The sequence below is a fragment of the Corythoichthys intestinalis genome, chromosome 8, assembly GCF_030265065.1.
Source record: "Corythoichthys intestinalis isolate RoL2023-P3 chromosome 8, ASM3026506v1, whole genome shotgun sequence".
NCBI lineage: Eukaryota > Metazoa > Chordata > Actinopteri > Syngnathiformes > Syngnathidae > Corythoichthys > Corythoichthys intestinalis.
Window position 1 is genome coordinate 30,254,787 of NC_080402.1, and position 25,405 is coordinate 30,280,191.

The 25,405-nt window shown below is 39.9% G+C and overlaps 2 protein-coding genes across 7 annotated transcripts; both read left to right on the top strand.

Annotated features, from left to right (window-relative positions):
• Window positions 1-2,013: 2,013 nt before the first annotated feature.
• Window positions 2,014-18,098, top strand: suz12b (SUZ12 polycomb repressive complex 2 subunit b). 5 transcript variants are annotated; one of them, XM_057844611.1, is made up of 17 exons: window positions 2,014-2,319; window positions 2,547-2,691; window positions 4,355-4,401; window positions 4,495-4,559; window positions 4,649-4,717; window positions 4,798-4,847; window positions 5,425-5,510; window positions 5,583-5,814; window positions 5,886-5,991; window positions 7,373-7,478; window positions 7,559-7,736; window positions 7,994-8,082; window positions 8,178-8,321; window positions 12,102-12,259; window positions 12,360-12,558; window positions 12,709-12,788; window positions 16,744-18,098. In XM_057844611.1, the coding sequence occupies exons 1-17, from the start codon at window positions 2,305-2,307 to the stop codon at window positions 17,057-17,059; spliced, it is 2,085 nt and encodes a 694-aa protein (XP_057700594.1). In that variant the 5' UTR covers window positions 2,014-2,304; the 3' UTR covers window positions 17,060-18,098. The 5 variants fall into 5 exon arrangements, with proteins under 5 accessions (XP_057700594.1, XP_057700595.1, XP_057700596.1 ...); XM_057844612.1 differs by having other exon boundaries at window positions 7,376-7,478; XM_057844613.1 differs by having other exon boundaries at window positions 5,583-5,793.
• A 721-nt stretch (window positions 18,099-18,819) lies between these two features.
• atad5b (ATPase family AAA domain containing 5b) lies at window positions 18,820-25,386 on the top strand. Of its 2 annotated transcripts, none has more exons than XM_057842508.1 (15): window positions 18,820-19,178; window positions 19,240-19,513; window positions 21,421-21,660; window positions 21,724-21,820; window positions 21,900-22,000; window positions 22,169-22,317; window positions 22,389-22,560; window positions 22,656-22,906; window positions 23,004-23,097; window positions 23,385-23,449; window positions 23,523-23,670; window positions 23,772-23,884; window positions 23,991-24,631; window positions 24,863-25,015; window positions 25,152-25,386. In XM_057842508.1, the coding sequence occupies exons 1-15, from the start codon at window positions 19,002-19,004 to the stop codon at window positions 25,246-25,248; spliced, it is 2,772 nt and encodes a 923-aa protein (XP_057698491.1). In that variant the 5' UTR covers window positions 18,820-19,001; the 3' UTR covers window positions 25,249-25,386. The 2 variants fall into 2 exon arrangements, with proteins under 2 accessions (XP_057698491.1, XP_057698492.1); XM_057842509.1 differs by having other exon boundaries at window positions 21,424-21,660.
• Window positions 25,387-25,405: the final 19 nt, after the last annotated feature.

The window sequence follows — 25,405 nt, forward strand, 5'->3', positions numbered from 1 at the left end:
CCACCTCAGCTGTAGATCTCTGCAGTTCATCCAGAGTGATCATGGGCCTCTTGGCTGCATCTCTGATCAGTTTTCTCCTTGTTTGAGAAGAAAGTTTGGAAGGACGGCCGGGTCTTGGTAGATTTGCAGTGGTCTGATGCTCCTTCCATTTCAATATGATGGCTTGCACAGTGCTCCTTGAGATGTTTAAAGCTTGGGAAATCAATTTGTATCCAAATCCAGCTTTAAACTTCTCCACAAAAGTATCTCGGACCTGCCTGGTGTGTTCCTTGGTTTTCATAATGCTCTCTGCACTTTAAGCAGAACCCTGAGACTATCACAGAGCAGGTGCATTTATACGGAGACTTGATTACACACAGGTGGATTCTATTTATCATCATCGGTCATTTAGGACAACATTGGATCATTCAGAGATCCTCACTGAACTTCTGGAGTGAGTTTGCTGCACTGAAAGTAAAGGGGCCGAATAATATTGCACGCCCCACTTTTCAGTCTTTTATTTGTTAAAAAAGTTTAAATTATCCAATAAATGTTGTTCCACTTCACGATTGTGTCCCACTTGTTGTTGATTCTTGACAAAAAAATTAAATTTCATATCTTTATGTTTGAAGCCTGAAATGTGGCGAAAGGTTGCAAGATTCAAGGGGGCCGAATACTTTTGCAAGGCACTGTATATTGTGCAATAATGACAACTAAACTGTATTTTAAAGTTTATTAAATTTGAAACGTCTATAATTGAACCACATACAAGGTTGTAAAAATAAATCAATCAACAGTCTGTGTAAATAACTTTAAACTATATTCCAATAATTTTGATTGTATTCCATGTTTTATTATCATTATTATTATTATTTTAGATTTTTTACACGTAGTTTTTAAGAGCCCTTGTATTGACAAGTAATATTCGTACTACTCGTCAACTGTCAGTAACAATATAATACGAAATTTTGAGTTGAAGGGATTTCAAAGGAATGAAAAAAACGTTTTTATGTTTTTTTTTTTATTAACACATTTATACAATTTTACATACAAAAATGGGCTTAAACATTTGCAGCATTCTAACAAGAAAACCACAAATAACACTCTCCATCATAATATACAAATTCCACACAATACACACTCACACACCCACGAAACCACGCAACATACACACGCACACACGCCCTCGATCAAGGGGATTTACAACAAAAAAATATGAACTCTCTCAAACAATGATACCAAATTGAGGGTTTTTTGCTGATTGATCAACTTCAGATATCTATACCATAGAAGAAACTCATTCATCAAATGTTTAAAACAAGGTTTTGTTTTAAAGTACCTGCATTTGTGAATGAAGACTTTTCCAAGTAGTACAATCAGATTAATCACATAAACCAAATCTTCGTTTTTGCCAGACACACCAAACTTAATAGACTAAAACCAGCTCCGCATATCCTTTCAGAAAAATTGCACTAAGTCACATTGAAAAAATAAATGATCAATATCCTCAATGTCCCTTTCACAAAATACACAACAATTTGAAAAAGAAAAAAAAGTTGTATATTTATTTAATCCTAATCGTCAATTCATATTTGGAAACCTGAATTTTGAGGGGGGGGGGGGGGGGGGGAATTACGTCACCATGGCACATTGCGTCCTGAATTACATGCTTGCTTTCCTGCATTTTTTAAGACAATTGCTAGGCTTTAACAACCATGCAATCTACTGTTATACAGAACAACACGCAGTCGAGTAAAATAAATAAATAAATAAATAAATAAATATGTAGGAAAAAATAACGATAAATTATCTGTAAATAATGATAATACTTATAATACATTTATAGACTGTAAAACCGAATGCGCGTAATACACTTGTACTGTACACTGAGTTGAGGTGTTCATGTACTTGAACGCGCGCTCTCTTTCCCGCAAAATCGCAGAAACCCAAAGCGGGCAGGCGTCACTTCCTGTTTCCAGTAGCCAATCACAGTCGTGTATTCGCACAGCTTGAGTCTCATTGGCTGGCAAATGAGCAATGCTCTGTTGTTCATTCCAAATTGAAGGGACGCCGCACGGCAGTAAATTAGTCGTGCGTGGTTATTATTGCCATCAAAATTATTAATTCCAAACCGGATTGTCGAACAATATTCGTGGCTGTACGCGGCAATCCGGGGTATCTACCGGTATATTTACCGGTAAACTATGCTAGCATCGCTAGCTTACTAGCCAGCAGCGACCAGCCTGTCGCGTCCTGTTCATTTTCATGGGCTTCCGCTCTTGATTCTTCCAGGCTTGGGCTTGGAGCGGCGAGGCTAACAAATTGATGCCATCCGCCAGGGTAGGCTGTCTTAGTGCATATTAAATACACACCAAGTTAAACGATTCCGTCAGTATTAGTTTGACAGCGGACGAAAAGAACGCCTACCCAAGCTATCTAGCGTGTTTAGCAATGTGCTTTCGCTAGCCGCCGAGCTAATCGCTCGCCTCCGGTAACTTTTGCTGTACAGCCTTTTGTTTGTCCCGTTATGTTCTCGGTTTTAATGTCAACGTTATATTCGCTCGTAGAATTCCGGCCACATTATGAGCGGGGCGGGTTGCAAAGCGAACGGCGCCGTGTACCCCGCCTCGTCGGCGATGTTGAACTCCGTGAAGAAGCCGAAGATGGAGCAGATTCAGGCCGACCATGAGCTCTTCCTCCAGGCCTTTGAAAGTGAGACGTCAACCCCTTGATGCGTCCCTTGTTTACTTCAATTCCACCAAAGTTTTCAATCACTAGTATACTTATTTATTAAATACCTCAAAGTTTGATTTTGTTAAAGTTGATGATATGCATTTTTTATTCGGTTACCAAAACCAAGTTGATTTTTTTCACTCTTGGCCCGTAACTATCATACTGTATGACATGAAATTTTCATATTCTCACGTTGAGTAGTATATTATACAATGAGATATACTGAAAGATTTTACTGATTCTAAATATAAAAGTGGCCAAATTCTTGTTTGGATTGTAACAAAAAACATACGGTAAAAACTTGACATTTTACACAATGCGAAATAATACAAAATATCAATATTTACCCATGTGTGTCTCTTTAAAAGTATCTGTTGTCAGTAGGGGTGAGAACACTTCGGTACCTTACGATACAATTATAACGATTTCATGGTATGACGATACAACGATTATACATTGGTTAGGAAATCATTCTAGGATTCCACAAAATAACTAATAAACAGAAAAACAAGCTATTTTCATCCTGCTGTAAGTTTATCACTAGTAGACATCCAATCCATTTGAACTGGGAGGGTGGCAGCGAACGAACATTCGTTCATTCGCTGCCATCCCTCCCACTTCAAACATAGTGAACGTATATGGCCGTCAGTGGCAGCCAATGCCAGGCATTGAAGTAATTTTGGACCATTTAAGGTAATTTACCTGTTGATTTTCAGTTACTTCCTGTTGATTTTGGGGTATTTTAGGGGGCACTTCCTGTTTATTTTGTGTTACAGAACAGGAAGTGACCTGGGAATCACCCCAATGAATAGGCAGTGACTCAAACTCAACAGGAAATGACCTGTAAATGTCCTACAATGAACAGCAAATGACCTGTAAATGCCCTGAAAACCGGACAGAATGACTGAATCCTCTGGTTTCCAATGAACAAACGTTCCTGGTCTAAATGAATTGGGTGTCGAGCACCATCAATGCAGCCTTAGAGTTAACTGAGACACTATTATGGTGGAAGATTTTGGTAGCAACTTGTTTTTTTTTTTTTTTAAACATTGACACCTTTTTAAAACTATATCTCAATTCTTAGCAGGTGTACATCGATAACCTTTTGGGATACAAAGCATCACGACATAACACTATTTAGATTTTTTGTCACACACGTGTAAATGCACCGAAAATCACAAAGACTGACTGCAAATGATCCGGGAGTGTTCATTCGCCCTTCCCAGTCTTAATGGATTGCGTGTCGAGCGCAGTCAATGGTAGCCATAGAGTTAACTGAGACACTATTATGGTGGAAGATATTTGGTTGCAACTTGTTGGTTCCTTATTACTTTTAAACGTTGACACCTTTTTAAAACGATATCTTGTCATGGCATGAGTGTATCGATAACCTCTTGGGATGCGAAGTATCACGATATATCACCATTTCGATATTTTGTCGCACCCCTAGTTGTCACCCTTCGCCCCCATGTGAACCATATTTAAAGAAAAGAAGCGAATTAAGAGCTTTCATTGTGCAAAACTGCTTTTAATCACATTCAAGCATAACTCATGCTTACATGTTCAAAGTGCCTTTTCCAGAAACTTATTAAGAAACTAAGAATGAACATGTCAAGCCTTGATTTTTTTCTTCCATTCTCAGAGCCAACACAGATATATAGATTTCTTCGCACCAGGAACTTGATCGCAGTAAGTCACAGGCTTTTTATTTATTATTGCCTTTAATGTATTAAATGTCAAAAATTGCAAACTGACGTGATCGATTTTTCTCTTCGTCTTTAGCCGATATTTTTGCACAGGACTCTTACCTTTATGTCCCATAGAAATGGCCGCTCAAATGCCAAAAGGTACAAAACGTTGTTTCTGATGCATCAGTGTTCTGTCATCCGTCTGACAAGCCGAAAATTAATCACAAACCGTTTGTTTTTGTTCCCAGGAAAGCATTCAAAGTAGATAACATGTTGCAAACTGTAGAAAGGATGAAGGGAGAGCAGGAATCTCCCAGGTAACATTGCCTGATAAGATGTTTGAACATTACCAATAGATAATACCATTTAACCTAATTTCCACATTTGTACGTTTTAGTGTGTCTTCACATCTGCAGTTAACTTTTACTGGGTTCTTCCATAAGGATGGTAAGTACAGTAATTTGACATGAATGAGTTAAAATTATGTTTGTTGGTAAGTTTGTGAATGAATATTTGCACTATGTATTGAAAGTGTTGTAGTGCAAAGAGTGATCAGAATTATTGGTGTTTTAGCTCGTTCAGTGCCTTTGTTGATGATAGATGACTAATCATGTGGATCTTTTCATCCTTCTGCTGTGTATTTAAATTATTTTGTCACTAGTAAACATCCAATCCATTTGAACTGGGGGATTGGATGTCTTTCGCTGTCGATGGCAGCCAGTGAGTTAGTAAATTATGCTGTTTAATGGGTAAAAATGAATAGTATGCAAATTCTATTCCATAGACACTGCTGTTCACACGCAAGTGCATTTGATAACCGACAGCTTTCAACTTCTTTTGGCTAATCAAAACTGCAGCACCCAGTGAGTCTTTCAGACGAATGAGTTTTAAGGCATGTTGCAAAGTTCCGTGCTAAGTATTAAAAATTCTTTGGTGATGATGGCTGACTTGTACTGCGGCAGTCATATTGCATTGTCAGAATTCCAACTTGAGAAATTGAAATTATGTTATGTCCTTCTTGCAGAAAAGCCATCTCAGAACTCAGAGAATGAGCAAAATTCCGTTTCCTTAGAGGTGCTACTTGTCAAAGTCTGCCATAAAAAACGCAAGGTAAGGCGTCTCATTCGGCCTATTATGTCATCTCTTACTATGTCATCACGCTTACTCTGCTCTTTGTTGCAGGATGTCAGCTGTCCAGTTAAGCAAGTGCCTACAGGTAAAAAGCAGGTGCCTTTGAACCCTGACAGCCAGCAAAGCAAGCTGGCCTCCTGTCCCTCATTAGTGGTGTCCAGCAACGAGTTTGAACCCAGCAACAGCCACATGGTCAAGTCCTACTCACTCCTCTTCAGGGTGTCTCGCACCAGCCGGAGGGACACCAACGGCTTGCCCAATGGTGAAGCTAATGAGAACATTGGTAAAAAGCTTCTCAAAGTCAGCAGTGCGGCCTTTGATGCATATGTAATTTCTGTGTTTGTATATGTTTAGATGTGAGAGATACTCAGAGTAGAAAGAAGAGGAACTCATCTCTTAAGGAAGAAGGGGACACAACGGAGACATATGTTGCTCAAATGACTGTCTTTGATAAGAACAGGTACAGGTTTTTAAAGGTCCCAAAAGAGTTTCCAAAGATATTTGTTATAAAACTGTATATGTCTCCCAGGCTATCAAGTGGTCACAGTACAAATCACATAATCATGTTTTTTTTTTTTCTCTAAAGGCAGAATTTGTTTATACTGTTCTTTATATTGGATTGTATTAGTTTTCCTAACAAAGTGAGTGGTAAATTTAAGTCTTTTTAGGGCTAGAGAATATTTTTAGTATTTTAAAAAATACTCCCCGCATGAGGACAATAGGACAGAACATTTTGCGTCATGTAGGACACACTTCTACTGTACTAAATGTTAAACGGTACGTGACTCATAATGCGATAACCACGTGTATATCCACACCATGTTATAATTATGTATTTTTTGTCGTTTTTAATAATTTTTTCTTTTTTTTTTAATGAATACGGTCATTCAATGAATAAGGTGAATTTTTCTATATAAGGACTTCTGATACAAATAGCTTACTGTTTTAAAAATTAATTTTCAACATAGTCTCTTAGCACTGTCACACACTTTTCCCATCTGTGCACTAACTTCCCTATTTCTTCAGCGTAAAAGTCTTTGGATGATGTCACAGCCAGTCACTGACAGCACTTTTGGCTTCGTCACTTTCAAACTTTGTGCCATTTCTCTAGACATTTTTTGTGGCTGAAACACCATATACAGTTGACATTCTCATGAATTTCAACTGATTAGCTCCCTTCAACAACCAAAAAAATGGATAACTGACCCCTGTTCAATCATGGAGGATTAATTGGTTGGTCTTCTTTGTTAATTGCCAAAACTCTCAAAGTTTTTTTTAATCTGAAAAACAAATCTATGTGAAAAATAAAAAAATAAAAAGCTTCTATCTGTATTAGACCAATAAATTCACCTTATTTATTGAATGACCCACGTACATACATAGAAAATACTTTGTCAAATAAAATGTTAACAAAAACAAAATGACAACGAATAAAAAAATAAATGCACTCTGATTATGGCCCCCAATAACACTCCAAAGTTGATAAATAATAAATAAAATGGCCTTCATAACCATGATAAATTCTGTATTTTTTTCCCAATATATTTTTTGAATGAAAATATTTTCAATAAAGAATTTTTTTTATTTTTTATTTAAGCGGTATTAAAAAGTAATAAGCATATTTAGTGCCCCCCCCCTTTTTTTTTTTAAATCTAAATTTAAATAAATTAGCTCATTGCTCACCATTACCAACAATAGACATCCAATTCATTCAAATTGACAAACCTAGCTGTCACTGCTCATGCTGCCATCCACTCAAAGAAAAATGGATTGGACATTTAGTGCCGTCAATGGCAGCCAATAAGTTAAGAGTACCCTATAAAGGGTTTTGTCCTGTACAGGAGGTTGCAGCTGTTGGATGGAGAGTATGAGGTGTCCATGCAAGGGATGGAGGACAGCCCTGTGAGCAAGAAACGAGCCACATGGGAAACAATTCTTGATGGCAAGGTTAGCGCTTAACTCCCCGTGTGATGAATCTAATGATGATGTTTATCACTGACCAAAATGTCATATGTCCCCTCCTTCAGAGACTTCCACCGTTTGAAACATTTTCTCAGGGACCCACGTTGCAATTTACTTTGCGCTGGACGAGTGACGCCAGCGGCAAGTCCACAGCCCCTGTAGCCAAACCTCTGGCTACCCGAAATTCCGACACCTCTGGCCCTATGGAGACCCGGACCAGCCACCACAAAACCACACCCTTGGGTAAGACTTACTTAGAGGCTCCAAGATTACACTTTTTTTTTTAAAACAATGACTCATCCTTGTCTTTGGAACATCTGCTAGCCTAATACTAACACGTGATGCTAAATGCTGTATAAGAGCTTGCATTAATGTAATTCAGTTATTTACGTAAAAACAATACAGTAACTTATATTAACTACAGAAAGTCAGTTTTCTTCTATCCATACTTTTGAGTTAACATTTTAACCAGTTAAAAAAACTTTTCCATTCTTTTTCAGCATTGAAAGAGTCCGTCACTACAGATATCCAGACGAGAAAAGAGCTCGTTCCATGTGAGCCACGCCAAAAGTTACGGATATTTTATCAGGTAAACACTTGATCTGAGAGTAACGACACATGAGATGGTATCATGTCTATCATTATCGATTTATGAAAACGTGTTGTGTACTTCTACCGGCTTAGTTCCTGTACAATAACAATACGCGGCAACAGACGGAGGCAAGGGATGACCTTCACTGTCCATGGTGCACGCTGAACTGCAGCAAACTCTACAGCCTTCTCAAACACCTCAAACTCTCCCATTCACGCTTCATCTTCAACTATGTGGTAAGGAAGAACAATAGTCCTATATCATATGACTAACGGGAAAAAAAATTGAATATTTAAAACTAAATACATTGCTTGATATAAAATATCAAGAAGTGCCGAGATCTATTGAATAAATCCAAACTGGAGAACGTTTTTTGTATGTTATTTCTTTAAACGATTCAAAGAAAGATAATACAGTGGTACCTCGACATACGAACGCTTCTGTCAGTTTGCGAAAGGTTCTTCGACGCTTCTTTTACTTCATTTAAAAAAAAAAATATTCAAAACACCTAAGGTACTGTGTTGTATAAAAAATACGTAATTCCCGCCCACAGAAAATTTTAAAAGTTGCGCCATAAATTAAAATGAAATAAATGTCTCATCCTCAGACATATTCATAGCAGCGTTAATCCGCGATTATAATTGTCATAACTCGCTTTGGGTGTCTGATTATGAGTGAAAACGCAACAAACAATATTTAAAACATGGTACATGCAGTCTTTGCCTCTGTAGGTGCTTTAAAAGCGGCTACGTGACGTCTTCGCGTTCGCAGATGCATTTTTCTTAGCGTGCAGAACTCTAAAAAACACAGCATGGCTGACAATGTCTACGCCCTTCTCATTTCTGCCTCATGAAGAGTGTTTTTATGCCCGCGCACGATCGGCTACATTGGTATCACGTTCACTTCCAGACATCGCCTCACTCGAAAGGTAAGGTTCCACATTTTTGTATTTTATTTTTGGGGGGGATATTAAGTTCTATTATAATACATTTTATTAATAGAGCGCTTTTACAAATGCTCAAAGACTCTTTACAGTTAAAATAAAGAAAAGGAGCAAACAACGTGAGCAGAACAAAACAAGGGATAAAGAATTATAAATCAAAAGCCAGTTTAAAAAGGGGAATTTATAGCAATCTTTTGAATGAAGGAAGGTCTGAACAGGTGCGGATGGGTTTTGGGTTTAGTTCCATACCCACTCCATTAGAGGTATTAACGGTAAGGTTAGGTTTATTGACTGATTCAAATGTATTTAGCTGTTATTTCAATCTGATTTGACCCTTATTATCAAATTTAGTGTTTTTAGTACTGCATGGAAATAATTAGCCAATTTACATGTATAACACGATTCATTATACGAAAACATCACGTTACGAAACCCACTCCGAATTGTTTTCATATCTTGAAGTACCACTGTAGTAGTGTTGTTTGGTGGTCAATATTTTCCTTTTAAAATATCCAGAAAATTCCTTAGAGGTGAAGATAGGGGTTGGCATTTCTGAAGTTAAAATGTCTTCAGCACACAAAAGAGTACAGTTATCTTGATAAATTTTTTGTAGGTTATTAAGACTTCGATTATTTAGAACAGGGGTCATGAATCAAAAATCCTCTGGGTCCGAAATTAAAAAATTACAACAATCTCGGGTCCGGAAATATTTTTAATGCTTCTTTTTTTCCAAAAAATACAAACGTATCTTTACGTGGCTATGCTGATTATTACAACATTAAAAAATATATATAATATATAAAAGGAGCATAAAACTAAAAAAGTGCTTTAATTGAATCATTAAATAGCAACATAAGAGCATGTTCAAGAGTTTTTTTTTTTTTAAATTGTGGATGCTGACGGGGATTTGCTTTTTGATAGACCTCTTCTTTTTGCTTTCCATGAAGCAAAGTTTCAGCAACTGCACTCATACAATCTTTGACAATCAGTGCGTCACTGAAAGACTTTTTGACCCAATATCCACGCTATTCTGAGGGAGCATTCATTTGCGCGTTGCTGTGCAGTGAATGAATGAACCATGAGCCTTGAGGTGCGATCATATCGAGCCCTTAATTCCGCTATTTTTTGAGAACGGATGGCAGAGTTTATAGGGAAACTTTGCGAAAAAGCTGCATGCTTCATCTCATAGTGCCTTTTCAAATTGCTGCTCTTTACAAGCGCTACCGTCTCTGAACAGATGAGCCATAGCGGTCTTGTGCTGCCGCCAGGTAAAATGAACAAAAATGTGTTGGTCCACTCCTCCTTAAACACTATTTTCTGCATCAATCTTGCGTAGTTTTGAGCACGCCATTTGCCGTACCTTTTTCGCATCTTCCTCCAACTTCATTCGGGTCAGTATTTGGCTTTCACTCCGCGGAGTCTGGAAAGCGAGTGAGACATGCTGTTCTAAAAATAACTTTCAAATGCTTCACTCCCATTGGCTGGCTCACGCGCGTCACCGCTAAGGTTTTTGTTTGTTGCCCACCTCCGCTCTGCAAACCCGCAGACAAAAATGATTTTTGTTGTTGCAACGTGTTTTAGTCGCGACAGCTTTAGATCCGGTCCTGATGGCTTGGGGGCCCGGAACCAGACCGAGTTCCACGGTTCCGTGACCTCTGATTTAGAATCTAGGGGTGGGAACTTCAGGGTATCTCACGATACGATATGATTTGCAATACAAGGCTCTCAATAAGGAGGCTCTCACGATATGACAATACAATTATCAATACATGGGTCGGGAAGCCAAGCTACGATATTCTACAATACAACAGAAAAACATGCGCTTTTTACCAGTCTGCTGTAAGTTGAATTGAGTTTATCGCTACTAGATGTCCAATTCGTTTGAAGTGGGAGGAATGGCAGTGAATCGGTGCCATCCCTCCTACTTCAAACAAATTGGACGTCTATGGCGGTCAATGGCAACCAACGGGTTTGATTATGGTGCATTTCAGCTACTTTGCTGTTAATTTTCAGTCACTTCCTGTTGATTTTGGGGCATTTATGGGTCATTTCTTGTTGATTTTGGGTTACGGAAAAGAAAGCGACCCAGGAATCTCCCCAAATGAATAGGCAGCGACTCAAACTCAACAGAAAGTGACCTGTAAATGCCCTAAAATGAACAGGAAGTGACCTGTAAATGCCCTAGAAATCAGAGAGACCGGTTGTGAATGCGCTGGTTTTGAATGAACGCCCCTCCCAGTCCAAATAGATTGGGCGATTATTACCAAAATATTGTTCTTATTTGGTATTTTTTTAAATAATTAAATTTAGCCAAATCGACAAGATTAAAACAATTTTGCATACGAAGGAGTGACTAACTGTACTGGCCCTGTTGGCACCAGGGCATGTTAGCTTTTAAAGGACTATAAGCATGCTATAGTATGGGTGCGGTCTCGTCACGTTAGGTGTAGAGTGCATAAAACAGCCAATGTTCAAGCATATTTGGTCGAACATAGAACTCATAATCACTCATTTATTACACTGCACAATGCAACAATCTGCAGCTCAGATAACACGACACGTAGACACATAAATAATACTAAAGATACACTAAACGAAATCGCAAAACTCTGTCACGATCCTGCTGCGTGGTATGAGACAAATATATCGTAATGCACCTTCAAGCAGAGTTAACCCCCCCCCCCCCCCCCCCCCCCCAAATCAACCCAGAAAATAATTAGGTGTTGTGTGTGGTGACTTTGACACATTGCAGAGACGCCAAGCTTTGCTGTTTCACCATTTTATCCAAAAATATATTGCTCACTTGACACTCCTACTTCAGCCGTGTTCCACATGCGTGCAGAGAGGCGCATTTCAGTCAGGAGGCAAGCTTTTACTAGGACTTCCTGGTTCCAAAATTCTTGTATATTTCTTATTTCTACTTTAAAACATTCACTCACTTGATACCACCCACTCAAATGCCAAGGCTAGAGATTACGCTCATTTTGCAGACATCCAGAAGCGACGCACGGAATTTTTTTGGGGAGATCGAAAAAAATACTCCTAAAAATCGCACTCTGTTTTTAATTTGCAGCCTCACCCCAAAGGAGCAAGGATAGATGTGTCCATTAATGAGTGCTACGACGGCTCGTACGTTGGCAATCCACAGGACATCCACAGCCAACCGGGCTTCGCTTTCAGCCGCAATGGCCCCGTCAAGAGGACTGCAGTCACCCACATTCTGGTTTGCAGGTAAGCTACTGACCATGCTGTGACACTGAGTTGAACGACTGCTTAAACGTGTAAACACCAAAAAGTAGAGGCCATAATGCATCGTATTTGTATTTTGCAGGCCCAAGAGGACCAAACCGAGCCTCTCTGAGTTTCTGGAATCTGAGGATGGCGAGTTGGAGCAGCAAAGGACCTATGTGAGTGGACACAACCGGCTCTACTTCCATAGTGACAGCTGCATGCCGCTGCGACCCCAAGAGATGGAAGTAGACAGTGAGGACGAGCGGGACCCTGAGTGGCTCAGAGAGAAGACCGCAACGGTGAGGAAGTGCTGCCACTGCCATATATTAAAATCTATCACAGCCAGACTCCTCAAACTGATGGAGAATACCAATCTAGCATCTTTTTCATAGAGCCAAATAATTGTTGATGACAAAATATATATATATATTTTTTTTTTGCCTGTCCAGCAACTGGACGAATTCACAGACGTCAATGAGGGAGAGAAAGAAGTGATGAAGCTGTGGAACCTTCATGTCATGCAGCATGGGTAGGTGGACACCAAATCATGTACACTTAGAATCTAAGGGATACTATAATTCACAAGAGTCAGTCTGTGTGTCTGACAAACATGGTTGGAAGGTGCATGTTGGCATGATATCTGTACTATAGGGCTGTTTCAGTGGACGGATACGCACAAATCACAGCCGAAGAAACCTTGATTAATGTAGTTTATTATGTTTTGCGAACTCTGGGACACTCGAAAAAATGGCTGTCACGCTCTCCGTGCTAAGCTAAATGACATCTTGATGTGCGTTTGTGTGGAAATGTAGTTCACGAATAACAAAAAAAAATTCTTCTCACCAAAACCAGTAAAACTCTTTATACGGCTCCCCTACTATCTCCTACTCCTTGAAATGGGAAAAGTTGCTATTTTCTTGTGCAACAATGAAAAATAAATGCGTTAGTGCTGAGGACTAACGTAAATATGCTTGCTGAAGTCCACCCGCTTTTCACTTCTTAACAGCATCCACATCAGCCTATTTGGCTCCTCCCATACAGTGGGGAGAACAAGTATTTGATACACTGCCGATTTTGCTGGTTTTCCCACTTGCAAGCCATGTAGAGTTCTGTAATTTGCATCATAAGTTCTCTTCAACTGTGAGGGATGGAATCTAATACAAAAATCCAGAAAATCACATTGTATAATTTTTAAATAATAAATTTGTATTTAACTGCATGAAATAAGTATTTGATACATTACCAACTAGTAAATATTTCGGCTCTTAGTTCTTTTTAAAGAACCCCTCCTGTTCTCCACTCATTACCGGAAGTAACTGCACCTGTGTGAACTTGTTACCTGTATAAAAGACACCTGTTCACATGCTCAAACAAACAAACAAACTCCAACTTCTCCACAATGGCCGAGACCAAAGAGCTGTGTAAGGACATCAGGGATAAAAGTAGTAGACCTGCACAAGGCTGGGATGGGCTACAGGAAAATAAGCAAGCAGCTTGGTGAGAAGGTAACAACTGTTGGAGCGATTATTAGAAAATGGAAGAAGTTCAAGTTGACGGTCAATCTGCCTGTTCTGGGGCTCCATGCAAGATCTCACCTCGTGGGGCATCACTGATCATGAGGAAGGTGAGAACTACACGGCAGGACCCGGGTCAATGACCTGAAGAGAGTTGGAACCACAGTCTCGAAGAAAACCATCGGAAACACATTACGCCGTCATGGATTAAAATCCTACAGTGCACGCGAGTTCCCGCTGCTGAAGCCAGTGCATGTCCAGACACGTATGAAGTTTGCCATTGACCATCTGGATGATCCAGCGGAGCAATGGGAGAAGGTCATGTGGTCGGATGAGACCAAAATGGAACTTTTTGGTCTAAACTCGGCTCGTCGTGTTTGGAGGAAAAAGAAAGATGAGTACAACCCCAAGAACACCATCCCAACCGTGAAACATGGAGGAGGAAACATCATTTTTTGGGGCTGCTTCTCTGCCAAGGGTACAGGACGACTGCACCGTATTGAGGGGAGGATGGATGGGGCTATGTATCGCCAGATCTTGGCTGACAACCTCCTTCCTTCAGTGAGAGCCCTGAAGATGGGTCGTGGCTGGGTCTTCCAGCATGACAACGACCCAAAGCACACAGCCAAGGCAACTAAAGAGTGGCTCCGTAAAAAGCATCTTAAGGTCCTGGAGTGGCCGAGCCAGTCACCAGATCTGAACCCGATAGAAAATCTATGAAGGGAGCTGAAAGTCCGTGTTGCCCGGCAGCAGCCCCGAAATCTGAAGGCTCTGGAGAAGATCTGCATGGAGGAGTGGGCCAAAATCCCTGCTGCAGTGTGTGCAAACCTTGTCAAGGACTACAGGAAACGTTTGGTATCTGTAATAGCAAACAAAGGTTTCTGTACCAAATATTAAGTCCGATTTTTGTGATGTATCAAATACTTATTTCATGCAATTAAATGCAAATTTATTATTTAAAAATCATACAACGTGATTTTCTGTTTTTTTGTATTAGATTCCGTCCCTCACAGTTGAAGAGAACTTATGATACAAATTGCAGACCTCTACATGCTTTGCAAGTGGGAAAACCAGAAAAATCGGCAGTGTATCAAATACTTGTTCTCCCCACTGTATTGCACTTGCTGCGGGCCGCTTTTCACACTGGGCTGCCGCTAGTGTAAAACGGCCTTTACCACACAAATTTACAGTACTGAGATGCATGGTTAGAGCCTGGTTATCATGACCGCCACACAATTCTGAGATAGTTGGTTCTAAGAGTGTGACAATATCTCGATACAGCGATATATCGCGATATTTTGCAACCCGATCGGTTATCGATATGCTCCCGCCAAGTATCGATACTTTTATTTAACATATTGGCCATACAATGGAGTATGGATGCTGTAAACTGCTCAATGTTTGTTGAGCAATTCCTTGGCGGTCCACTAGGGGCGCTCGGGAGTGGCGGTGAAGGTAAAGTGCGCACAAGTCGTCTATAGAAGAACAGCGGCCCCAAGTGGGTTGAAAAAATAAAAAAGCTCCGTGAGAACGGTGGAGGAAAAAATGAGAAAAACATTGCTACAAATCACACATGGGGACACACTTTAGATTTTACACCAACAAGAAAGGAAGTAAGGTGAACAAGGACTTTGCTGTATGCAAGAATTGTCTAAGAAAAATAAGTTTCACTGGCAGCTGGTGACATAGTGGACACTGGAGTTAGTGAGCTTCGCTTTCATCACTTGAGGTAAGAAAGTTTTGCAATGTAATTGACTTTTTAATTTACATGTATTATTTTGATGATATTTGGTGTTGAATGATATAAAATAAACCAGGACCCTAAATTGGATGAAAATGAATATCGAACAAGCCCACATGAATTTACCGATTTATTTGATATTATTTGAGAACCACTTTCCATCTAGTTTACTACACAAACTGTTATTACTGTCATTTTGATACAATAAACTATAAAAATGGTTTGAATAGGTTCCAAAATATATAAAGTGATGTGCATGATAATTAATGTAGCCTACATATTAAAAATAGGTAATTATTGCATTTTTAATTTCTATACATTCAATTCATTTTTTTTTTTTTTTAAATTCAATACTTCTAACACAAAAAAAATCAGGATTTCAACTCAAAAGCTATGAAGTAGATAATATTTTTTGTTTTATTTTGTGAGGAAGACTGACTGAGCAAGTCTGACATCTTAAATGCTGAAGCAGATAGTGGAAGTGCTCAAACCAAGCAACAAAGGTCATATACGAAGAAAAGACCCACCAATTTTACCATTGCCCCACTCCAAGCTCAACTGCTGACACCTACGGCACGTTTTTTTTTTTTTTTTTTTTTAAGATTTAAAACTTTAAATAAATTAAGGGTGCCATTCATCAGATTTTATTTTAGATATATTATATTTGATTTAGATTTATATTATATTTAGATTTTACAGCGATGTTGCACAGAAAAGGTGTCACTGTTTAATAAATGACTTAAACAGTATTTTTTCTATTTCTAAATATCTTTTTTTTTTCCGTTTCAACAGTTGTATCGTAGAATGTCATGTATCCAATTTCTGACCAATATATCGATAATCGCTGTATCGTGATATCGCGAGATAATCGTTATCGTGAGCCTTGTATCGCGAATCGTATCGTATCGTGAGGTGCCCTGAGGTTCCCACTCCTAGTTGGTTCAATCTCAGCGTCGAACTCCCTGTGTGGAGTTAGCATGTTTGCATCTCTCTGGCTTCCTCCCACATCCCACAAAAACATGCATGGCAGGCTGATTGAATACTCCAAATTGTTCATAGGTGTGAGCATGTGCGCGAATGGTTGTCTATGTTTAGCTACCTGCCCGTTATTAGCTGGGATAGGCTCCAGCACCCCTGCAGCCCTCATGAGCGGTTCAGAATAAAAGATGCACCTGTATAACCACTGGAAATTTCACAGACATTAAAGTATGGTGTGGTCTGTGTGGCAGCTTCATAGCAGACAACCAGATGAACCAGGCCATCATGCTTTTCGTGGACGACTGCGGCGCTCACATCATCCGCCGCAACCTGTGCCGAAACTTCCTCCTGCACCTGGTGAGCATGCACGACTTCAACCTGGTGGTCACGGCCACTATCGACCGGGCCATGACACGCCTGAAGCAGATCCAGGAGGAGCTCCCGGAGGACACCGAGGAGCGGCAGGAGCGAACGCTGCTTGCGGTGGCGGGAAGCTGCAACGGCAGTGTGGCTTCCTCCGGTGTGGGGAAGCAGGGCAAGAGGACAAAAAGCGCTCTCACGGACTGATGCAGGCTTAGTGGCCAAAATCATGAGTAGTCAAGGGGGAGGGTTTGTTTTTATTTAATTTTTTTTACCCATTTCCACCCACATTTCCAACCTTTTGGTGCTTCGAAGTGGTCAGCACAGCGTTTGACTGCAAACCAACCAGTAAACAAGTTTTTACAACTTGAACTCAACCAAATATGAACAATGTGGAAGTGAATCACCCACATCTCATGACTGAATGATATCTTTGGGTGAGTGAATAGATTGCACGGGGTGGGGAACCCTGGCCCGTGGAAGTCCTTGATCCAAGCCCAAGCAAATTTTTAACCTTCAAATGTTCCTAATATATAAAATCATGTTTTTGTCCTCCACCCACCCTTCACCCCATACATTTTATATGATCTGTCGAAGACTTTTAAAATCCTAGACCTTAAACTAATAAGAAAAATGTTCCCCACTCTTGTTTTTGTATGTCCTCTAAATATATAAGGATCATCTGGATTAAGGTTGAAACTGAACTGGTAACATGAATTGTGCACATACATGATAACCTTTTTTTTTTAAAAACCATTAGCTGATTATTTTTAGCACTTGCTGTTTTTGTATTTAGAGATTTTCCTTTTTCATAACATCCACGCTGCGCCCAAATGTGTGACGCAGCTGTTCTTCAATCATCAGTGAAGAATCAGAAATTGTGTTTTGGTATCACAAGACTGTGAGTACAAGAAATGTCAAGCAGTAAAAACTCAAAATTAGATTTTTTTTTGCAGGAAAGTAGAGTTTTAAAAGATTTTAGTTTCAGTGCCGGTCTACCAAAGGGGTTATCAGTATTTGGAGTTATGTTTTTGGGGGGGTACTGTGAATATAAACTGACAGTGATGGTTCAATACCAACTTTGATTTGGTATGTTTTTAATCTTTAAGTCTGATTTGGTTACTTTGCTACTTTTATCTAGTGAAGAAAAGGGAGCTTTTGTCACCTTTTATTTACAAAATGCCCCCTTGAGAATCCTGTAAAGTACACTTTGGATTTAGGGTTTTTATATTTAAATAAAGACACATTCAACCTCATGTGAGCTGTTATTATTTGTTGACATCCTTAACAATGCTCGACTGGACTTTAAGGCATTTCAGCCAGTAACTTTTTCAATAGTTGTGTGAACATATCAAATAAAGCATATTGCTAACTGCTGAATATGTGATCTGTTCACCTTGTGACTATGACAGATTAGGGAACCTGTCTAGACCACCAGCAGGTTATGACCTGGATTTATTGCCTGTCAACTGGGTGGCACCTGTAGGTTAAGAATTCAGTCTTGGAAAAAAACTATCACGTGCGTGTATTTGGAATGTAAGGAAGCTGTGGGAGGCAACCTGAAGAAGAAAAAACATACCAGCAATGGGATAAACTCACAATTTTGTATTTTTTGGCCATATCCACACTTCATTATGACATCATGGAAAAAAATGCCTAGTGGCAAATTAAAATACAACAAAAAATCTCATGTACTCTCAGTGTCTAAACTACATTATTCCACCCAAACACCACCACACGCACGCACAATGTTTTGAGTAAAAACGACCTCCAAGAAATAATGGTAAATCTAAAGGACTTGTATAATTCATCTATTTTACAGTGCCCGTCTAGACTACCGGTTCTACAAATGCGCCATGGCCGCTTACAATAAACGGCATTTGTCTGAATGTGATCAAATTAAATATCCAAGTAAATTTTAGTAACGTTCATCTCCACAACTGTAGGTGGCGGTAGTGTGTCACAGTCTCGTTTGCGCTGCTGATAAAAACTAAGCCAACACGCTGCTGTTGTACAACTTTTAGACGTGTGATGTGATTTTGACATATATATCTTTATATATTTTTTCACTCAACTTCAGCTCATTGCCGTGAAACCATTGTAGTTTGCTGACGTAAACTGCTGTATCAAGTAAATACAATGGCAAATCATGTTAATGTTTAGCTTGGAGAACGAAACGGAAGGAGTATGGCGCCATGTTCAAAATGTTTCAAGAGTGCTTTTTGACATTTTTTTCTTATCCAGCATGCCAAACAAACAAAAACGGACCCGAAATATCCTACATTATTTTTCGCATCTTAAGGAAGACGGCATTCAAACAGATGAGGTAAGGGCATTAGTTAAACTATCTTTCTGACTATAATATACAATATCTCGTGTATTAACAGCTGAAAGGCAGTAAACGGGGCAGGTGTTGGCAGGCGGAGGTCAAGATGCCCCCTAATCAATGTAAAGCAGATGTGGTGAAAATGCGTGAGGGGGTGCCACTGCCATTACAATCGTCATCATTGCAGTCCAACAGAGGTCATATGGAGTCGCCTCACCTTCTGCACAGATTTTTGCAAGACATCCAAGCATCCAACACAGCATTCCAGGTCCAGAATGTATTCAGGATGCTGCAGAAGAAAGCCAACGAGAGGTGGCCAGATTCTGGAATGAGAGGTATGAATCATTTCGTTTAGGGGTGTCAAATCCTAATTTAGTATGGACCTTGGTTTTCTCTCAGGACCAACTTTTCAGGGTGCTCAAATTGTCCCCACCAACTTTAAAGCAAACATTATTTGCATTGCATAGTGCAGGGGTCCCCAACCTATTCCACTAAGGCACACTGTGGGTGCAGGATTTCATTCTTACCAAACAAGATGACAACACTTTTTCCCCAATCTGGTGTTTTACAAGTGCAATCAGTTGATTGCAGTCAGGTGTGGCTTGTTTTAGCAGAAGCCTCATTGGTTCAACTGTCTCTGCTGGATCGGCTGGAACAAAAACCAGGACCCACAGTGTGCCTTGAGGACTGGGTTGAAAACCCCTGGCATAGTGAGTTCAGTTACAGTATATGGGTAATTTAGATTGTCTTCCCAAGGATAGAATAGACCCTAACATTATTAAGTGAATTATTTATATTTATCCCTTTTCACTTGCTGAATGTGCCGGTCCATTTCCCCCCCCCTCAAACGCACGTTTCATTGGCTGATTAGTCAACCACCCGCAACCTCCTCCCGCCACGCAGACGCACACGCACATTCACACAACCCCGCCGACAGAAATAGAAGATGCCACCTCCTCCAACCCCTTCAAAGAGGAGGGACATTAGAATGTTTTTTTTTTTTCCGGCCAGCACAAGCCAATGTAGGTAATGTAAAAAGACATCAATGTTGTGGAGGTGGGGGAAACCCCACTAATTTAATTTTGCTACTAAAAGTCTGACCTGCATTAGACTTAGCATAGCTTTAATTTGTTTGAGTTTGCTAACTTGCAAAGCTACTGTGGTCAGGACAGCCTTCCACAAGGAACAACGAAGTCAAGCTAGCCGTCCCTCATTTGGATCATTGTTTGCATTATGTGCATTACCACAATGCAACGCGGTGGCTTCAGAGTGCAAGTCCCAAGAATGGATTCACTTCAGAGGGACACTGACGAACTTTCATGAACTTGCATAACAAAAAAAAAAAAAATCTGTGAAATGAAATCATACATCAGAATTTCATGAGAGTACTTTGATTCGGGTCTTGGGGTAATGTAGGATGCCTCAGATGTAGATTGGTCCTTGGATAGCTCAGATTTTTTTCCCATGATTTTTTCCCCCAAATCCTTTTATATTACAATACCTAAGTTTGAGTCTGGGGGTGCTCCAGTGTCCTCCAGAAGTGAATCTATTCTTGTATAGCCCAGTTTTTTTAATAAAGGAATTTGCACTTCACTGCACTTCTTCAGTAGTTTTTAAAAACAAAGATTTGAATCGAACCTTGTATCACGTGAACCAATTTACATCAAAGTTAGTCTAAGTAAGTACAGGGGGCTTTTGCTTTGATCATTTCGCCTATCAATTAATTATGTTCATATTCGTGAGAAATGTGGCCCTGACCCCTGTTCAATAATCTGCTTGGTCCTATTAATATCCTGTCGCCAGCAAAAAGTGTACATGCAGATTATGCTGTTATATTATCCCTACCAATGTTGAGACCAAACCTACGTCCTTGTTCAGGACATTCAAGGAACAAGATGTAAAACAAGTTGAACTGAATTAATGAAATGTTAAAAAAAAGCATGTAAACAATTCTTTTTAGAATACAGAGTAATTTGCTGTACACATCTTTGCTGTACCTACTGTAACCCTTCACTGACAAATCTGATAACGTATACACTCCATCGCATTACATAATTACTGCTGTATTTAATTATCATCGTCTTAACTAAATTCAAACAAAAGTAAATCAAGAAGGGCAGCAAACTATCATTGGACACAAAATAAGATCTAAAGGGCCTATGTTTGAAGAGTAGTTATCACATTTACAATACGAGGCTATCATAACATTTGCCTCTTTTTTTTTTTGTTTAAACTCTGAAAGAAGAGAAGAACTTCGATTTAAAGAAGACACTAAAAAGCACTGAGAAGGACTCCAAAGGCCCAAGATTTAATAGTGTGACTCCAAAGGCGCCAAGTTCCAGCCTCTCGATGCAATTTTCAGTTGAAACGTGCCCCCGTGTGAGCAAGCTCAGCCGCACACGGAGAATGAAGCGGCAAGTTCCAAGTGATTGTGGGAATAGTTGTAAAGATACTGACAAAACACTCGAAACCATCCAAAAAGGTAAACCTTCTGATCAGTGTTTTAATGAGAAGATTTGCGTGCTAGCAGTAATGTATACTTAAGATTCCAGTTGTGAGGATGTGCTGTGGACAGACAAGTACAGTCCTCGATGTGCAAATGAAGTTATTGGGAACATCCTCCAAGTGAGCAAATTGCACAAGTATGAGCTCATTATTATCAAACACACTTTCAACTCTTGTTGATATAAGATATATCATTGTCTTGGACTTTATTTTCAGTTGGTTGAAAATGTGGAAACTGCACACCGCCTCAAGTGAGAATCGGACAGTGAAGCAACTAAAAAGTGAAGAAAAGTGCAGCGGAAACATTTCCACGCAAGGTAAAAGTGTCAAGTTTCGTTTTAGGGGACATTTGTATTTTGAGCTGCTTGACCTTAAACACATTTTCTTTTAGGAAGAAATTACATACTGTTCAAGGAACATTTTTACTTTCATTTATGTATGTTTAATTTGGAGGATTGTGAATTACACTTCTCATTTGGCTATAGACACATGGGATTGTGGAGACTTCCAGGGCGATGTTGGCTCAAAGGAGCCCCATGAGGAGCCGCTGTGCAACGCCATGCTCATCACGGGGCCTTCAGGCGTGGGAAAGACCGCCTCGGTGTACGCCTGCGCACAGGAGCTCGGCTTCCAGGTCACAATCTACAAAGGCTTGATCATACAGCTGTTGTAAATACTTTTATTCTCTCTCGCATGAACCGGCAGGTGTTTGAGGTGAACTCTTCCTCCCAGCGTAATGGCCGCCAGGTTCTGTCTCAGCTAAGGGAGGCAACACAGTCCCACCTGGTGGAGATGACTGGGAAGGACCCTCTGAAAGCGGCCTACTTCAGCAACTACAACACCAGAGGATGCACCCCGACAAGTGAACATTTAGCAGGTAGGATTACAAACCTGGAAAATTAAGTGCTGCCTCTTTGTGCCATCGATTCAACAACAAAAGTATAACCTTTTAATCTTTTCTGATTTGTTTAGGAGGCAAATTGCAACCTCCCAGAAAAGTTACCCTCCGCTCAAAAAAACAGACATTTGGTGGTCAGAGGAGCACAGGAACGAAAAGCTCAACTGCTGTCACTCTAACAAACTTTAAGATGAAGGCCAAAGCAGATCAAATGTACGGTCTGTTCCCAGCAGACACACCACATGACAAACTGAAACAGCTTTCTGAGTATCAAACGACACCGCAAAACACAAACGGAGCCACATCGCTCATCTTATTTGAAGAGGTGGCTCAGTCTTATTGAGTTAACTCATTTACTGCAATTGACTGCTATAAAAGTCAATATCTGTTAAACAGTTATTGTTTTGCTTTGCTTCTAATAGGTTGACGTCATATTTGAAGATGATGTCGGTTTCTTGGCAGCAATCAAGACGTTCATGACGACCACTAAGAGGCCAGTGGTTCTCACCACTAATGGTAAATACACCAATGAGAGACAGAACGAATTGCAATAATTTCCTGTCCATCTACACTACCGTTCAAAAGTTTGGGGTCTGAGTAGTAGTAGTAGTACACTACAGTTCAAAAGCGGTTCTATGGCAGCCATACAGTTAACTGTGACACTGTTATGGTGGAAGATTTTGGGAGCTACTTGATTTTTTTTTTTTTTTTTTTAAACATTGACACCTTTTGGGATGACAAGTATGACAATATATTACCATTTCAATATTTTGTCACACCCTTACTTTCTATATTGTCTTAAGATCCTACGTTCAGAGAGCGATTCGGTGGCAACTTGGAAGAAGTTATTTTCAAGAAGCCATCCGTGGTGAGATCTGTTTGCACTGTGCATTTGACCTGTGTACAAGTCAATCATCTTATAACAAGGCGCCTCACAACAGGTGAACCTCTGCAGTTACCTGCAACTGCTGTGTTTGGCCGAGGGTGTAAAAATGGACACGGAAGACGTGAGAAGTCTCGTCACGCTTACTGCAGGCGACGTCAGACGTTGCCTTCTCCAGCTTCAGTTGTGGGTGAAGAGCGGTGAAGGTTAGTGTGCGTCTCTTGGAATAGACTTGGTTGAAATTCCTCATAACATCCTGTTAAAAACATCCTTTTAAAATCTTAGTATTCATACTTCTGGTTCAAAGGTGCGACTATAGATGGACAAGATGCCAAACTTCCCCAGTGTAGTGAAGGTTGCACTAAGCGCATGCTGGGTCTACATCCTTTGAGTCGAAATGGTCTGCTGACCTTTCTGAAGGTATGCCTGCATATTTGAAAATTGAAGACAAAATATGAGCTGTATCAAATTTCTTCCTTTTTAAAATGATTTACTTTGTCAATCGAGTTTCTGTGTGATTCTTTAGAATTCATCATGGACTGAAGCTGACATGAACAAGCTGGTCGAAAGCTGGAGAAGAAATTTTCCTCTGCTCTACTCCAACCTGGACATACTTATACCCTTTAGGTCCTACAAAGAAAATTCAGTGCTCCAGTCTAAGTTGACAGCAGTAGACATAAACCTTGTAAGGCATGGACATCGCTTAAACAGCATGACGCCATCTGGATCCAGTTTGACATGCAATGGACACAGCAGCTCCTATTGTCTGAAGGCAACGCAATATCACAGGACGGAACAAAGTGCAGCCAATGTACACTTGAAATGTTTGAATGCTCTAGCTGATTTCTCTGAGCTCATGTCATACATGGATGCCACAATACCAACAGCAGAAGCACTTGATCCAGCTGCATGCGCAAGGGATTTTGTCTGGACGGGTGCTGTCATTAAAGACAGTTTGTTAGATGAAACAAGTGAGGTGGAAGAGTGGAGTTACAACCAAGAGAAGCTGTTGGAGATTCGGGCTTTTGTGGAAGGTTTGGGGTGTCGTAGGTGTTGGAGTCAAATGTCTGTTATTTGGACTCAAGCACAGACATGCTGTCTTGAACCAACTCTCTCACAGTTTTCCAATGGGTTACAATTAACTTGTCAACCTCCAATTGACCCAATGTGAGTTTTCTTTTCATCCTCACAGTCATTGCTGCCAATTATAATGGCATTTGAACCGTAACACTCAGACTAGACAGAGACAGCATTATCCTGTTCTTTGATTGAGAATGGCTGTATAAAAGTTAATTTTTTTTTCCAGTTCTTCGCTGTTTGTCGTTGTATGGTATCACAAGGTTTATTATAAAATTGCTAATGAGTGCATTGTATATTAATGTGTGTTTGTTTCCACAGCATGTGCCAGAGGAGGTACAAGATGAGCCAGGCAGTTTTGAACAGTCAGCCCTTTGGACTGCTGGGAAACAGGCAGGCTATATTCGTCGACTATATGCCAACCCTCCGCTCCATCAGCCGCTCTGTGAGGCAGCAAAAAGGCAAACAAGCCAGGTAAGCAATCACTAAACAACAAAGTTTAATTTACAAAACCCTGGCATTTAATCATACCTGTGCACCGTATTCTGAATTGCAGTTTTTAATGTATTCGTCCCAAGATTTTTTTTTTGTCAATTTCATCTTCTCTTAGATGTGTGAACTACCTCCGAAGCTTACACTTGGGCCTCTCAAAGTCAGTACTCCAACTCTTGGGCCAAGATATCTCAAGCACTAGTCTGACAGTCTAAACAAAACTCTATTTATTTTCCATGCAATATATTTTTTTTTAAAATCTAGAAAAATCTATGTTGAAGCAATTGATTGAATTATGTGCAAATCAGTAAATAAAATATTTACTTTTACGTATGGCATTTGATGGCATTTTCTATACTTGCACAATGGAAA